This window comes from Nicotiana tomentosiformis, chromosome 4 (assembly GCF_000390325.3).
Source record: "Nicotiana tomentosiformis chromosome 4, ASM39032v3, whole genome shotgun sequence".
Lineage (NCBI taxonomy): Eukaryota > Viridiplantae > Streptophyta > Magnoliopsida > Solanales > Solanaceae > Nicotiana > Nicotiana tomentosiformis.
In genome coordinates, this window is record NC_090815.1 from 86,128,143 (window position 1) to 86,146,140 (window position 17,998).

At 39.4% G+C, this 17,998-nt stretch overlaps 1 protein-coding gene across 1 annotated transcript; it reads left to right on the forward strand.

Moving 5' to 3' along the window:
• Window positions 1-14,933: 14,933 nt before the first annotated feature.
• LOC104097629 (pentatricopeptide repeat-containing protein At2g36730) lies at window positions 14,934-16,475 on the forward strand. Its single transcript, XM_009604228.4, has one exon. The coding sequence runs from the start codon at window positions 15,004-15,006 to the stop codon at window positions 16,384-16,386; it is 1,383 nt and encodes a 460-aa protein (XP_009602523.1). The 5' UTR covers window positions 14,934-15,003; the 3' UTR covers window positions 16,387-16,475.
• The last annotated feature ends 1,523 nt before the right edge of the window (window positions 16,476-17,998 follow it).

The window sequence follows — 17,998 nt, forward strand, 5'->3', positions numbered from 1 at the left end:
CCTAATGAATGAAAATTGAGTCCGAATTGGGAAGGACCGTACCAAATTCTCGAGGTCACCGGAAAAGGGTCTTATAAGCTCGAAATAATGAACGGGGAACAACTACCAAGCAATTGGAACATATCTCGCCTAAAATGGTACTACTGCTAAGGTACGTTCTTTTTTCATTCCTTTTCTATTTTTAGATTAACACATGCAGGCGATCGACAAGAAATGACGACGGACTTTTTAGCAAACGGCACAAAGTCCTTAGGTTTCAAAGCACATGTTGCACTCTTTTATCCTCAGATCGAGTTTTGTCCCAAATGGGTTTTTTCGGCAAGGTTTTTAACGAGGCAACGATGAATCGTGCTAACTTATAGTCAAACCCGATTACGAATCTGCATCGAAGATCCATTCGACATTATCCGAGGTTCCTTTGCAATCAACCTCGAATACTGGGAGGGTTACCCTCGGATATGCGTTATCTTCGAATATCAACTCTAGAAAGGAAACTACTTCATAGAGAGAGGATCTCGATAAATAGGATAGGATTTATTGTAAGAGTCAAACGGTCAAATCGAACCATGCCCATATAGATTGCTCGAACCCTGTTTCGATCGAAATAAAGAGAAGTATGTTCCTTACAAACATCTTATGCTTTGAAATTAGCAGAATTTCTTTTATCTTCCTTATTTGCAAAGAGCTGCGTACTTCCGAATATAAACAAGCACAAGGGCAATACTTAACCGGAATACGAACGATCTCTCCCTCACTCGGGGACATCCATCCGACTAAAACAGCCCAACTCATCGGCCTCGGGAGAAAAAGACCTAATAGGCAACACCCCGATTTCAAAAAGTCATGGCCACCCCACTCGGGAACTATCTCGGGAAAACCTAGATAAAACGGGAAAATAAGCCCAATGGTTAACTCCCGAACTAAAAGGCTACGACCAATTTAACACGGCTCGGAGACGTCCAAAATCAGTAACAAAAATAGGCCTTCAATAAATAAAAAATTATTTCACAACCGGTTTGTCAATACTCAAAATCCAACTAGTCGTGATGACACTTAACCCAACCCTCTAGGTAAGCCAGTTAACCACTAACCAGTTCCAATAACAATTAATAAAGCAATTAAGTAAAGAAATTATCTGAATCTTATACGTTCCCCAAGAACTGGTAGTACAAATCATGAGCTTCTAAGAATAGAGTTTACAAACCTGAAATGAAATAAATACATCATCTGTTTGAAAAGTACATAAGCAGATCTATTTTATAGATCTAAGGCTACCACGAACAAGAGGAAGCTACTACTGGGATGCAGGTACATCTTCAAATCCAACTCCCATCGAACACAGCAACAGCAAAAGCGAACATCTTCACGCAAGGTGCAGAAGTGTAGTATGAATACAACCGACCCCATGTTCTCAATAAGTAACAAACCTAACCTTAGGTTGAAAGTAGTGACGAGCTAACAAAAAGGTCGAGTCCAACACTAATATTCCACAACAGTTCATAACAGCATAGTACAAGTAACAAAAGAGTATCTTAGAAATAAAAGGCTCGGTTCGTTCACAGTTCCAGAAAAGTAGGCATTTCTTTTCAAGTATCTCAGTGAAAACCCAAATCTTTTACCGAAAAATCCAAAATACGAGTAAGTTTGAAAACTGTGATTTTTCCTAAAAATCCTTTCAACAATAAATAAGATGTTTCATTTCTTTTCAAATAGCAAATGTAAGATGTCTCTCTATGCCCATATGTAAAAATGTATGAGAAGTCATAAATGACGTGATACTATATAGCAGGAGGAAAAATGCATCTTTATGCCTGTATGTAAGGTGTGCATGCCAAATGCGATGCAAATCAATGATAAAGATCATATGCATACTCTCAGAGTATCAATTCACTCAGTCATTCCAATCACTCTGCGCTCGACACAAGGTACTCGGCACTAGCACTCAGTAGGTACCTGCGCTCACTAGGGGTATGCACAATCCGGAGAGCCTCCTACAGCCCAAGCGTTATAATCCGCACGGACAACTCACGTGCCATAATATCAATATCTAGAATCGCACGGATAACTCACGTGCTGCACGGACAACTCGCGTGCTATAGTAAGCCAATCTGACCCGATGCGGTGTGCGGCCCGATCCCATAATCATCCTCACAACTAGTCCCTCGGCCTCACTCAGTCATCAATATATCCAGTCTCTCGGACTCACAATGTCATGATACTCGCCCGAAAATAATGATACGATGCATCAATAAATAATAACTGAGAGTGAGATGTGATATGCATGTGAATGCGTATGACTAAGTATGTAATACAATGAAAACAGATTACTCCACTACAGAAATGACCTTAGTGGGTCCCAGCATGATAAGCATGTAGCATAGGCATGGTTTCTTACATATTCACAGCTCGATAACTCTAGTACGAAGAGATTTCGTAATTTCAAACAAGTTCACGTAACTACACAGTACCACAGAAATAACAAAAATCACAGTTCACACGGTGCACGCCCACACTCCCGTCACCTAGCATGTGCGTCACCTCAAAATCAAAACACATAACGTGTATATTCAGGGTTCATACCCTCAGCTCCAAGATTAGAGAAGTTACTTGCCTCAAACAAAATGAATCCAAAGTCGAGCAAGCTAAGCAATGCTCCAGAATTCCCATTCTGCGCATATCAACTTCTAAACGACTTGAATCTAGCCACAATAAATTTGATTCAGTCCACACAATATATAGGATTTAATTCCATATCAAAATATTAATATTTTCTCACAAAATTAGAAATTACACTACAAAAATCGCCTGTGGGGACCACATTTCGGAATCTTACGAAACTCACAAAATTCGACAACCCATCTAATTACAAGTTCAACCATACTAATTTCACTCAATTACGACTCCAAAACGATGTTCAAAACTCAAAAATTCATATTATGAACTTTAGGCCAACATCCCCAATTTCCTCTTTAAATTCATTAACCAATTGCTAAAAATGAAGATAGATTCATGGAATATAATCACAGGGGAGTCAAGAACACTTACTCCAAGTTGTGTGGAAATATTCCTCTCCAAAGTCGCCCAACCCGAGCTCCAAAATGTTCAAAATGAGAAAAATCTCGGAAACCCTCATTTTTAACACTGGCTAGGCATTTCCGCACCTGCGGTGCCTGAGCTCGCACCTGCGCATCCGCTTTTGCGGACAAAAATGCGCGCCTGGAGACACAACTAGCCTTCCAAATCCTCCTATTTGCGGTGCCCTTCTCGCAAATGCAGGCTCACAGATGCGCATTCCCCTTCGTACCTGCGTGCGCCCCAGGCGATCCCCAGGCCCACATCGCCAACCCCGCCGCACCTGTAGAATCGCACTTGCGGCCAAGACCCTCGTAGGTGCGATCACACGAGAGGCAGGAGTTTCCAGCATTTTCTTAAGTCCGAATTTGATCTGTCAACCATCTGAAACTCACCCGAGGCCCCCGGGACCTCAACTAAATACACCAACAAGTCTTATAACATACCACGGACCTACTCGAGGCCTCAATTCACATCGACCAACATCAAAAGGAAAAATCATACCCAATTCAAAATCTATGAACTTTGAACTTTCAAATTATATATCTTGTGCCGAAACACATCAAATCAATCCGGAATGACTTCAAATTTTGCACATAAGTCGCATTTGACATTACGGACCTGCTCTAACTTCCGGAATCGGAATCCGACCCTGATATCAAAAAGTTCACTCCCGGATAAACTTTCCAAAATTTTGCCATTTCGAGCCAAATTCAACCACGGGCCTCCAAATCACAATCCGGATGCACTCTTAAGTCCAAAATCACCCAACAGACCTAACGGAACCATCAAAATTCCAATCCGAGGTCAAATTCTAAAAAGTCAAACTTGATCAACTCTTTCAAATTTAAAGCTTCAACCATGAAATTTATTCTTCCAATTCGATTCTGAATAACCTGAAAACCAAAGCCGAAAATTCACATAAGTCATAATACAATATACAGAGCTACTCATGCCCGTAAACTACTGAGCGAAGTGTAAATGCTCAAAACGACAGGTTGGGTCGTTACATTCTCCCTCACTTAAACATAAATTCGTCCTCGAACATGCCAAGAGTTGTTCCCAAAACCATCAAACCTCCATATAACCTTACCAGGCACATACCCGGGGGTGATCCCACGTCACCGTATCCCATATAGGTCCTATAGCACAACATAACTAAAATTGCTCAATTCAACCTAGCCCACAAGCCTTTGAATCCAATTTCCAACATCCGTAATTTCTTATATGATCTGAATCTCGCAACCTACACACCGTATAAGTCTAAACAAGTTGTACCAAACCACAACCATAACCCAAGTTACAATCACAGGATGTACCACATAACTCTAATATCCATAGCAAAATTTCTGATCATAGTAGTTGCTCAAAACAACCAAATTCCGGTAATAAACCTCACATCTAACAAAATCTCACTCTAAAACCTTCGTACACTGCCGATAATGAAAGAACATGCAGAAACTCATAACCATTCATCAAATCAACAAGCCATGGAGCTCCCTCTCCTTCAATAAGAACTGTAGCCAATTCCTATATAAGCCGACTTCTGATATTATCCTTCTAACTATACCGCAGTCAAATCCGATATCACCCATCCTAGATCCGAAGACTTTATCTTATCGAATACCAACTACTCTACTGACACGTAATACCAATACTACCCAGATCCACAAACCGTGCAATCCATACACCAATAAGCAACAATCCAAATGTACTCAATCACAAAAATAACTCAATCAAGAGAACCGTCCCGCAAGCTCAACTGGTACCACCCCAATGCATTGCTAAGAACCTAACACACAACGTATAACCATAACACACGAATCTAACACAAGTATCATATCTCAACATAACTCTACTGCAATGTGCGACCCCATCCAAACACTGGCCCATATGAGACACCTCGAGCCACCATGCTTAAAATCAATAATCAAGCATAATTCGATATCAAGTACCCAAAGTGCATTACCATAACCATGGAGAAGCAGATGACACAATGCCACACAAAACCCGAAAAGAACATAACCCATACGCCATCAACCATGCAATACCCAATTATTCATCTTGCAAAATATTCCGCAATAAAGCCCAACTAGAACCACACCAGGTGTGCTTATAGCCAACGAATCACAACTCCTCATAACATAGAACTGCAACTCACAGATCCTTTCAGAACACGAATAAGCTCCACAACAACCGAATGGCACATCCCTCAATAATAGCAGTATGGAGCCAACCAATCCGACTCGGTGTAGAATACACATCCTAATTGGGCCTACCAATGGACCCCCAAATCAACTCTGGTCACCCACAAATAGATAACTAACCCTTCTAAAGTCCACAATGACTGAACCATAAAACATACTATAATCTGGCTAGCTTCGGCCACAACCTCACAGTCCACAACCATGAAACAATCTGCTCCTGAGAACTCCCATCCTCCAAATCCATAAAACACACGAATCACCATATCTGATTCCATATCCACCACCCGAATGTCTAACACATCTCTCATACACGATCATCCCACGAGGAATAATTCTAAAATTCTTTCGTGCCACCTAGCAAAATTTGAATATCAACAGTGGATCAACCAGGAGAGTGTCGCAATACCAATGAAGTATCCATAAATCAAAATACATTGCCCATTCTGAAATGTATACTATCATCAGGCCATACCGATTAGTAATATCATTTACCTAGTCATCTGAAACCATCCATGCTGCCTACAAATTTATGTCCTTCCCTTCAAAACCGAACTGTGACCTTGCACATGCAAATCTCAATCTCATACAATACATCGCATCTACCATACCATCCTGTGAAGAGTACAAGAATATCATAATAACTCTGAGTCACAAGCAGAATACATACCCGATTAGTCAGAAACCTTCCATTTGATTTCATTCCGGAGAAAATCCCAATACGCAACATATTCCTCACACCGGTAGGAAATATACTCCTCGAATCATGGTAAAACCCATTGAGAACTCTTCGAAACCCATTTGCACACAACAAGCTATCATAATCGAATCTCTCTAACTCAACCCAGTCACGTAGGTCGCCAAAACCCAAGAGCATTGCCATGAAACACCTGTGGAGGCTAGCCACATCATAAGTACCCAAAGAACCGATTATATCCATTACTGTGTTGATCCAACCTACTACCACATTGTCCTATTTCTTCACGTCCCTTCCAGATTGCCTTCAAATTGATATTTCTCCTTGATGGAACACCACGACCCTTAATCAAAATTCACCACACAAGAGACCCTAGTATAAAACCACAACACCCTAAGGCCCATAAGCCGATGAATTCCCTTCTAAGTACCCCAAAAGCACCGCAACTGAGACATCCACTCTGAACGACCTTATGTGAATTTAAAGTTTCTCCTCTTCCCTTTTCTTATACTAAAATGTAGAATCCATAGTTATACATAATTACCGCAAGTCTCGACACCATCCAATGTAACTCTCAGCTTCTAGCCATATACACATCTTGAAAATTCCCAATCGCTACTATAAATCTTGAATCCATTAGAACAATTCTCGAGAGTCATCCATTTGCTCAAATCTAAATTGCACCGCCCCAAATAGGCTGAAAGACACGTGCCCCACTAGTATAAAAACACCCAAAGAAGTAACCATGCCTTAATATCACCGATCAAATTCATACTTTGTGTACACTACATCCTTCGCGAATAACCACTCAATTATTTTATGATTTCTATGATTTTCATATACTCCTAAAGTGCCATAACCCGTATCCAAAAAATTTCTTACTCGAGTCATTCTCGAACTCAACCTCTGTAAGTCATAACTAATCCATAAGTATACCTCAGACCATAATTAAAATTTAACACATAACCATGAAATCAAATTGTCAATAGTAGGCTCCCCCACTTGGCTCAAAGCCATAAATTAAAACACTCCATAATTCTCAATACCCATACTTTATTACTGCTATAATACCGCAGTGAGATTCAACTAAATCCTTCGTCAGCTCATGCAACACAAACCATCCAGTACCTCAAATCATCTGCAATCTCGCATTCATCCTCATGATGGTTAAGCCAACTTCCGCAAGCGATCCAAACTCAAATTTCAACATATATCATTCACTGGTAAAAGATAACTCTCTACAAATCATCATAGGGATCACACAACCTCAGGACACCTCACAGGAGACAACACACTTGCTTTGCCTCAAACTGACATCTCCTTATACCCTTCCACAGTCACGACTACTACGCAATCACTTTAACTTATCGATTATGAACTCATCAACAAGACATGAGAATCTACTTTACTCCATAACTAAACAACATGAGAGATCCCTCAACACACCCATAACTCGAGACCATACGCCAAATCAAGATAGAAATCAAACACCCAATAGATTTTGCTACATCTCACATAAACTCTTCTCGTCACATTCGAACAATCTGAACACATCTCGCAGTCACATCATACTCACCACATAGTCCTCCAATCACAAAATCCACTAATGGGGACACCAACGAACCTATAAGTCCCAAAAGCACGTGCTCACATAATCGAAATCTACGTGATCAAGCTACAGTCAAAACCCGGCCTCAAGTCCTCCAGACTGGCCCATCATCAGCATGCCAAAATCACATCTCGCATCTCAACCATGGAATCATAAGTCGTCATTGCATAGCTGATATCGAGCGCTCATGTGCGCATGCGAATGCATGCAAGGAATTCAAAGAGTTACGCTTCAAGCTGAATCAATGTCGCACTATAAGGAAAGAAAGGTAGGAAGTATATCCTAAAGGTCCTGTAGCCTCTCGAAGATAGATATGGACGTCATCATACCGATCCATAAGACTCTACTTGACACTTGCTCATGACTTGTAGAACCTATGAACCTAGAGCTCTGATACCACCTTGTCACGACCCAAAATCCAACTAGTCGTGATGGCACATAACCCAACCCCTAGGTAAGCCAGTTAACCACTAACCAATTCCAATAACAATTAATAAAGTAATTAATAAAGCAATTAAGTAAAGAAATTATCTGAATCTTATACGTTCCCCAAGAACTGGTAGTGCAAATCATGAGCTTCTAAGAATAGAGTTTACAAAGCTGAAATGAAATAAATATGTCGTCTGTTTGAAAAGTACATAAATAGAATTTTTTTATAGATCTAAGGCTACAACGAATAAAAGGCAGCTACAACCGGGACGTAGGTACATCTTCAAATCCAGCTCCCATCGAACACATCAACAATAACAGCCAACATCTGCATGCAAGGTGCAGAAGTGTAGTATGAGTACAACCGACCCCATGTACTCAATAAGTAACAAACCTAACATTAGGTTGAAAGTAGTGACGAGCTAACAAAAAGGTCGAGTCCAACACCAATATTCCACAACAGCTCATAACAGTATAGTACAAGTAACAAAAGAGTATCTCAGAAATAAAGGCTCGGTTCGTTCACAGTTCCAGAAAAGTAGGCATTTCTTTTCAAGTATCTCAGTGAAAACCCAAATCTTTTACCGAAAAAGCCAAAATACGAGTAAGCTTGAAAACTGTGATTTTTCCTAAAAATCCTTTCAACAATAAATAAGATGCTTCATTTTCCTTTCAGATAGCAAGTGTAAGATGTCTCCCTATGCCCATATGTAAAAAAGTATGAGAAGTCATAAATGTCGTGATACTATATAGCAGGAGGAAAAATGCATCCCTATCTATGTATGTCAAGTGTGCATGCCAAATGCGATGCAAATCAGTGATAAAGATCATATGTATACTCTTAGAGTATCAATTCACCCAGTCCTCCCAGTCACTCGGCACTCACACTCAGTAGGTACCTGTGCTCACTGGGGGTGTGCAGACTCCGGAGAGCCTCCTACAGCCCTAGCGCTATAATCCGCACGGACAACTCACGTGCTGTACGGACAACTCATATGCCATAATATCAATATCTGGAATCGCACGGACAACTCATGTGCTGCACGGACAACTCACGTGTTATAGTAAGCCAATCTGACCCGCTGCGGCATGCAGCCCGATCCCATAATCATCCTCACAATCATGCCCTCAACCTCACTCAGTCATCAATCTCTCCAGTCTCTCGGGATCACAATGTCATGATACCATCCCGAAAACAATAATATGATGCATCAATAAATAACAACAGAGACTGAGATGTGATATGCATGTGAATGCATATGACTGAGTATGTAATGCAATAAAAACAGATTACTCAATAACAGAAATGACCTCAGTGGGTCCCAACATGATAAGCATGTAGCCTAGACATGGTTTCTAACATAATCACAGCTCGATAACTCTAGTACGTAGAGATTTCATAATTTCAGACAAGTTCAGGTAACTACACAGTACCACAGAAATAACGAAAATCACAGTTCACACGTTGCACGCCCACACGCCCGTCATCTAGCATGTGCGTCACCTCAAAATCAAACGCATAACATGTATATTCAGGGTTCATACCCTCAGCTCCAAGATTATAAAAGTTACTTACCTCGAACAAGACGAATCCAAAGTCGAGCAAGCTAAGCAACGCTCTAAAATTTCCATTCTGCGTGTATCAACTTCTGAACGGCTCAAATCTAGCCACAATAAATTTGATTCAGTCCACACAATTTATAGGATTTAATTCCATATCAAAATACTAATATTTTCCCAAAAAATCCAAAATTACACTACAAAAATTGCATGTAGGGGCCACGTCTTGGAATCTTATGAAACTCACAAAATCCAACAACCCATTTAATTACAAGTTCAACCATACTAATTTCACTCAATTCCGACTCCAAAACGATTTTCAAAACTCAAAATTCATATTATGAACTTTAGGCCAACATCTCCAATTTCCTCTTTAAATTCATCAACCAATTGCTAAAAATGAAGATAGGTTCATGGAATATAATCACAAGGGAGTCAAGAACACTTACTCCAAGTTGTGTGGAAATATTCCTCTCCAAAGTCGCCCAAACCGAGCTCCAAAATATCCAAAATGAGAAAAATCTCGGAAACCCTCATTTTTAACACTGCCCAGGCATTTCTGCACATGTGGTGCCTGGGCTCGTACCTGCGCATCCGCTTTTGCGGACAAAAATGCGCGCTTACGGACACAACCAGCCTTCCAAATCCTCGCATTTGTGGTGCCCTTCTCGCATATGCGGGCTCGCAGATGCACATTCCCCTTCGCACCTGCGTTCTCCCCAGGCCCGCATCTGCGCCAACCCCGCCACACCTGCGGCCAACACCCTCGTAGGTGCGATCACACCAGAGGCAGCAGTTTCTAGTATTTCCTTAAGTCCGAATTTGATCTGTTAACCATCTGAAACTCACCTGAGGCTCCCGGAACCTCAACCAAATAAACCAACAAGTCCTAAAACATACCACGGACCTACTCGAGGTCTCAAATCACATCGACAAACATCAAAACGACGAATCATACCCCAATTCAAAATCTATGAAATTTGAACTTTCAAATTCTATATCTTGTGCTGAAACACATCAAATCAATCCGGAATGACTTCAAATTTACACACAAGTCGCATTTGACATTACGGACCTGCTCCAGCTTCCGGAATCGGAATTCGACCCCGATATCAAAAAGTTCACTCCCAGTCAAACTTTCCAAATTTTAACTTTCGCCATTATGAGCCAAATTCAACCACGGACCTCCAAATCACAATTCGGACACGCTCTTAAGTCCAAAATCACCCAACAGAGCTAACGGAACCATCAATATTCCAATCCTAGGTCAAATGCTAAAAGTCAAACTTGGTAAACTCTTTCAAATTTAAAGCTTCAACTATAAAATTCATTCTTCCAATTCGATTTTGAATAACCTGAAAACCAAAGCCGACGATTCACATAAGTCATAATACAACATACGGAGCTACTCATGTCTGTAAACTACCGATCGAAGTGCAAATGTACAAAACGACTGATTGGGTCATTACATTCTCCCTCACTTAAACATGCGTTCGTCCTCGAACGTGCCAAGAGTTGTTCCCAAAATCATCAAACCGTCATATAACCTTACTAGGCACATACCCGAGGGTGATCCCACGTCACCCTATCCATATAGGTCCGATAGCACAATATAACTGAAATTTTTCAATCCAACCTAGCCCACAAGCCTTAGAATCCAATTTCCAACATCCGAAATTTCTTATAAGATCTGAATCTCGCAACCTACACACCGTATAAGTCTGAACAAGCTATACCAAACCGCAACCATAACCTAAGTTACAATCACAGGATGTACCACATAACTCAAATACCCATAGCAAAATTTCCGACCATAGTAGCTGCTCAAAACAACCAACCTTATTTTATGCTAAGGCATTTTCGACCCATAAAGGAAATAAAAGCAAGGTTTGTTCGAACCCTCGAATACAGCCTTATTTTATGCTAAGGCATTTTTGACCTTTGTAAATACAAAAAAGAAAAGAAAAAATACAAGAGTCGAAAGGGTAAGAAAAGCCTTATATTTATATACAATAGTTTTTACAAAGGTCAAATCGGCCTAAATTTACAACGGCCTCAAAAAGAAGAAATAAAAAGTCCTAAGAGGTTTGGTATTCATTGAGGGTCGCATCTCCGTCCTCGAAATCCTCTCCATCTTCGAATTCGCTCGAACTCTCAGAGTCTTCCTCAGGGAAGGCTAGCTTTTGGGCCATAGCTTCCTCTACTCTAGCCTTTTCGACCTCAGCCATGATATCGAAGCCCTGGGCCTGAATCCCTTCGAGAGCTTCCCTTCGAGCCTGCCATTTCGCATGATCGACCATGTCCTTGGCCTTGGCCTGGTTGACTTCGACATCTACCCTAAATTGGGCCAATTTAGCATCAGCCCTTTTGTTAGCCTCGACCACCTCAGATCTGGCTATGGCCACCTCGGATCTAGCCACTTCGAGTTCATCGGCCAAGCTTGCCTTATCAGAAACGGCCAAATCCAATCGATATTGAAGCTCCTTGATCTTTTCGACCTGCACCGAGGTTTTCTCTTTCGCAACTTGGAGTTGGGTCTTGGCCGACTCTAGTTGAGCTTGGACGATCTCCTTTTTCGAGGCTAGAATGTCCATGTTCTTTTTAAATTCTTCCGCCTCGACTTGTATCGCATCCACCTGTGTTTGGAGCCGTCCGATTTGTTCGAACCTCTGTCGGGCCTGCAGAATCGGATCATTAGTAATTATCTCCAATTCATCTTCACTATCGTGAGATTGGCTTAGATCGAGGTCAAGCAAAATAGAGATCGATCAAGATCGAGATTGGCTAAGATCGAGATCGAGTAAAATAGAGACCGATCGAAGTCGAGATCGGCCGAGATCAAGGAAAGCTTATCGAGCCAAAAAACAGAAAGCTGGAATATCCGCAATTGGGCGAGAATCTCGGCGAAAATCACGGCGCATATCAATGAGAGGCCAATTAATTAATCTATCATGGGATTCCTTGCTGTATTTAAAAATGATATTAAGAATAGGACTTCCCTACTATATAAAGGTGGTCTGATCATTTGTAAGAGGGCGGACATATACATTCACATTCGCAGACACATACAGATTCAGATTAATAGAATATAAAGCAATATACTGCATTTTCTTCTGGTTTTGATATTGAGTCACTTTGCTCTTATATTCGCTACTCTCCATTCAGTTGAGGGTGATCAAACTTGAAAGCCTAGGCTAATTCATTCATTCATTCGGTTTGCATTCATTTCTTTTACAGTTAATTTCAATATTCATTTATATATTTTCTCAATTTGTACCAAGTTATACTACGTATCCTTAGAACCGCGTATAAATTCAATTGTTATCCATTTTTTGGGTAAACACTAGTATCCGGTGGTGGAGTCACATTGATCCAAGGGGTGTCAAGCAACACCCCTTCGCCGAAAAATTACACTATATTGCTAGATAATATTTTTTATTTGATGTATATTTACTATACATTGACTCCCCTTAACTTTTCGATGTATCTAATTATTTATATTTTGACACCCCTTAATGAAAATTTTGGCTCCGCCACGACTAGTATCTATTGTATACTAACTCGTTTCTCTTTTACGTGGTATATCTGCATATTTGTCAAATAAATAAAGTATTTAGCAATATCGATCCTTTCTGGTCGAAAGAAAAAAGATGAATATATGCCTTCCTACTGCATCATTTAATCCTTGTTGTAAATGGATTACAACACCAGATTATTTCATTGTTCATTTCTTTCAACTTTTAATAACTACGCTGGCTTAAAATTATCGTATTAACAAGCTCGCTGCTTTTTTATCTGTTCAAAAATATATGAAATTTCTAAGTAAGGGAATGAAAGAAAATAAACGGGGATAAATTAAGGATTTCAATGGAAACTGAAATAATTAAAAACGAAATCAATGTACCATTTGAGAGAGCTTATATGACTTTGATCCTTATGGCATGAATTACAGCCCTTTTCTAATATTTTTATATATGTCGCAAGACATCTCTATAAAAGACTCGTTTGGTCGGACATTTTTTCGTATATTATAATGTTGTAAATCTATAATATCATTGGATATTTAGAGTTTATTTAACTGTAATTATATGTGAAATATTTTTATAAAGAGTGATTGTTACGGAAAGATCAATTTTAGAAAGTTTCAGAATACCTTATTCTCGTAATTTACTTATTTTACGTCTAATAATGAATCTCAATTAAGAACATAGATATTCTTTGTGCCCTTTTCTAATATATCTCTCTCTAAAGGTTATGCAATTTTGAAAAATTATTAATTACAGAAAACAAATAAGAAAATAGTACTAGTGTCTATCAAAACGTCATAACAAGAGAAGAAAAAAAATGCTCTTCATGACATGGAAAGGCAGCCTAATGACACACTTAGGATTTATTTCGTACGAGGAATAAAAGATAATTAATTTCGAGATTAAATTTAAGATGAGTTTGTTTCATATTTAGTTGAGATAAAATCGTAGTATAATTAATCCCGGAATTAGTTATTCCGAGATTGCACTGTTATTTTTATTCTTATGGGAGGGTGGGATAACAATCCGGGAATAATTAATCTCGAGATAATTAATCTTGGGATAACTTGTTTCTCAACGGGATCAGTCCCGTCCCTAGATGTAGTAGTCAATCAGCGGGACATTCAAAGAAGCTATGCACCTTCACTGAATGTTAATGAAAGAAAGCCTTTTCATCCTAATCTCATATACTGAAAAGGGGGCCGGGCGTAGCACGTTCTTTTTTGGGACACATAGGCTATTACAGACGCATCAAAAAAGACTTTTCGAAGCGCGGAATCCCAGAATGGAATCATTGCAGAAGAAAGGTATAGCGCTATGACTTCATCACTAACTATTCCCCTTCTCTTTGCATTTCTTGATCGGTCGCTTCCTTTCGCTTTCATGCGGAAGGTTCCCCCTACCGGCCTGAAAGAAAGAATAGTTTTTAGATAGAGCGTTGGCTATGGCGTCTCATAGTCACCACTTGTCTGTTGTTTCAAGCTTCCAAAACAAGCAGAAAACACGTTGTCGGTTCAGCAGCTCGAAGTTCATCTCAATAAAATGTCAGGTCAATCACATGACTCATCCTGTTAGTCGAGCATAGCTAACGCTACCATGACGCTATGCTGCCCTTGTGGATATGCAAACCTAAAAACTAGACATCTATTGTGTTAACATCATTAGCTAATATATAATGTTCATCATGTCTAATGAATAAAACAGTGTTCTACAGTACACAATTGATGTGATATGAAGGTTATAGTTGCATCACTACTACAGGGTCATTTTTGTTCGCAAAATATAATGAATATTAAATATAGACCATTTTCTAAAGTTTAAAAAAAAAAAGTACTAAATTCAACCCTGTTCCCATATACTAGAACAAGAAGCGGGAAATGTCACACCGCTGAAAAGTGTTGTGGCATGAGCTCCACCTCCAAAACCCAACGACTCGTGGCTATTCTCAACTCTTGTTCTTCTGTTAAACACCTCTTCCAAATCCATACTCACATCATAATCTCCGGACTCTGTCAACAAACTTCTATCATCCTTAAAATCGTCAACTTTTTTGCATCTCATACCCCTATAAACTCAGCTACTTACGCGGGTCTTGTCATCAAACAATCCCACAACTCATCTAATGTGTGGTGGAATATCCTCATTAGAAATTATGCCACGTGCAAAAACTGTTCACATAGTGAAGCCATTCGTGTTTTTGTCGAAATGCGGCGGTGTGGAGCTGCTTCAGATGAATTCACATACCCTTTTCTCTTCAAAGCTTGTTCGACCTTTTTGGGTCTGAAAGAAGGGAAACAGATTCATGCTGAATCAATCAAGATTGGTTTTTGTAACAACGTTTATGTTCACAACACTTTGGTTCATTTTTATGGATCTTGCAAGAAGATTGTGGATGCATATAACGTGTTTGTTGTTATGTCGCTGAGAACTGTTGTTTCTTGGAATTCGATCATTTCGGCTTTTGTAGAAAGTTGTTGGTTTTATGAAGCGTTTGAGATTTTTCGTGAGATGAGAGAATGTCGGTTCCAACCGGATGAGACAACTATGGTTGTTTTGCTTTCTGCTTGTGCTGAGTTGGGTGACTTGAGTTTAGGTAAATGGATACACTGTCAAGTGATTGAGCAAGGGATGTTTGTGAATTGTCAATTGGGAACTTCCCTTGTTGACATGTATGCTAAATGTGGAGCTGTAGATTATGCTCGTTTGATCTTTGATAGGCTTGGTGAAAGAAATGTGTGGACATGGAGTGCGATGATTCTTGGATTAGCACAACATGGATTTGCTGTAGAGGCCATGAAACACTTTAGGAAAATGAAAGATTGTTCTACGAAGCCTAACTATGTGACCTTTCTTGGAGTGCTTTGTGCTTGTAGCCATGTTGGTATGGTGGAAGAGGGGCAACGTTTGTTTCGAGAGATGGAAAGTGTCCATAGGATCAAACCTATGATGGCACATTATGGTGCCATGGTAGATATCTTGAGTCGTGCTGGTCGTCTTGAAGAAGCGTACAAATTCATCGTGGACATGCCCGTTGAGGCTGATGCAGTTATATGGAGGACATTACTGAGTTCGTGCCACATTCATGATATTAATGACAATACTGGAGTGGGAGAAAAGGTCAGAAGGAGGTTGCTTGCATTGGAGCCTAAAAGGAGTGGGAATTTGGTTATGGTAGCAAACAAGTATGCTGAAGTTGGATTATGGGAGAAAGCAGCAAATTTGAGAAGAGGTATGAGGGTCAGACGACTTAAGAAGGTGGCTGGAGAAACTTGCGTGTCAATCTTCTAGATTCTATGGAGATTATTCTCAAGTTGCTAAATGAGGAAGTTTTCTTGTTCCTAAACAAACACAGTTCACATCAACATGGTTAAAAACAAGACGACTGGTCCAATCTATGACTAATTGTTCAACATGCAGGATGTTGTGAAGTATCACTTGAACAAGGTGGCGTCGCTATGGCAATCCCTATCTGATGAACCAGAAGCGTTATTGACCACAGTACATTCAGAAGGTTGATACATTTGACTTCCCTGCCCAAGCCTTCACATCCAAGGATGCTGTCAATGAGAATTCTCTGATTGAGTCCATTGGAAGATGTCATATTTTCCTCTAGTTCAGTTTATGCAAAATAAATGGATTACGATATTCTTAAGCAACCACCATTACATCCTCTAATGTATTGTTTGATGCTATCAAACTGAAATATGAGAAAGGTGTTGAACCTTTGGATTTTCTTTCTTCTTGGAGGCAGAATCACTCGTAAAAATTGCATGGGGCGCACTATTTGGTCGCCCCTTTTTAACTTATACCCATTTTGTTTTTTTGTTTGCATGTGTACCCATTTTTTTGATAAAAGCGTTTTAAAAAGACGATTTTGCCCTTCTTTAATAAAATACTATTGACAAAACTGTAGACTGTAGGGTTCAGCATGTTTTGGTATGGAGTTTTAGCAAATGAACTAAATAACTTCAGCATAGAAAAAACTAATTAGAAAATTACATACTGCAAAATAAAAATTTAAGCATGTTTAGTCTGAAATTTTAGCAAATGAACTAAAAAACTTCAGCTTGTTTAGACTGAAATTTCGGATAAAACTCATGACAAAACTGTAGACTGCATGACAAAACTTCAGCATGTTTTGGTATGAAGTTTTAGCAAATGAACTAAATAATTTCAGCATGCATTAGCAAAAACTCATTAGAAAATTACATAGTGCAAGATAAAAACTTAAGCATGTTTAGTCTGAAATTTTAGCAAATGAACTAAAAAACTTAAGCATGTTTAGTCTGAAATTTTAGCAAATGAACTAAATAACTTCAGCATGCATTAGCAAAAACTCATTAGAAAATTACATAATGCAAGACAAAAATTTAAGCATGTTTAGTATGAAATTTTAGCAAATGAACTAAAAAACTTAATCATGTTTAGTCTGAAGTTTTAACAAATGAACTAAATAACTTCAGCATGTTTAGACTGAAAATTCGGATAAAACCCATGACAAAAATGTAGACTGCAGGATAAATAATTTTAACATGCATTAGCATGAAGTTTTAGCTTCAACATGAAACAACTTCATGCTACATTAGCATGAAATTTTAGCTTCAAGGTGAAACATATTCATGTAAGTGTGGACATCTGGACAAGTTGCTGGTTTTTTGATAAAACTGCTGAGAGGAGAGAAGGAGATCTTTTTTAACGAATGAGGTTGCAGATCACGCGATTAATGCATGATGCAGGTTTTATATCTTTTGTCAAGGGTGTAATTATCATATTATTACGGATTTTTTTGTCAGCTGGCTACCAAATCAATAATTTTTAAAAATAGGGTACAGGTTAAAAGGTGGCACAAATATAGGATACGGATCCCCCGAATCACTCAGCCCACCAGCAGAACATATAA

Excerpts from the sequence above, each read along its gene's own strand:
- LOC104097629 (XM_009604228.4), top strand. The coding sequence starts at position 15,004 with ATGAGCTCCACCTCCAAAACCCAACGACTCGTGGCTATTCTCAACTCT.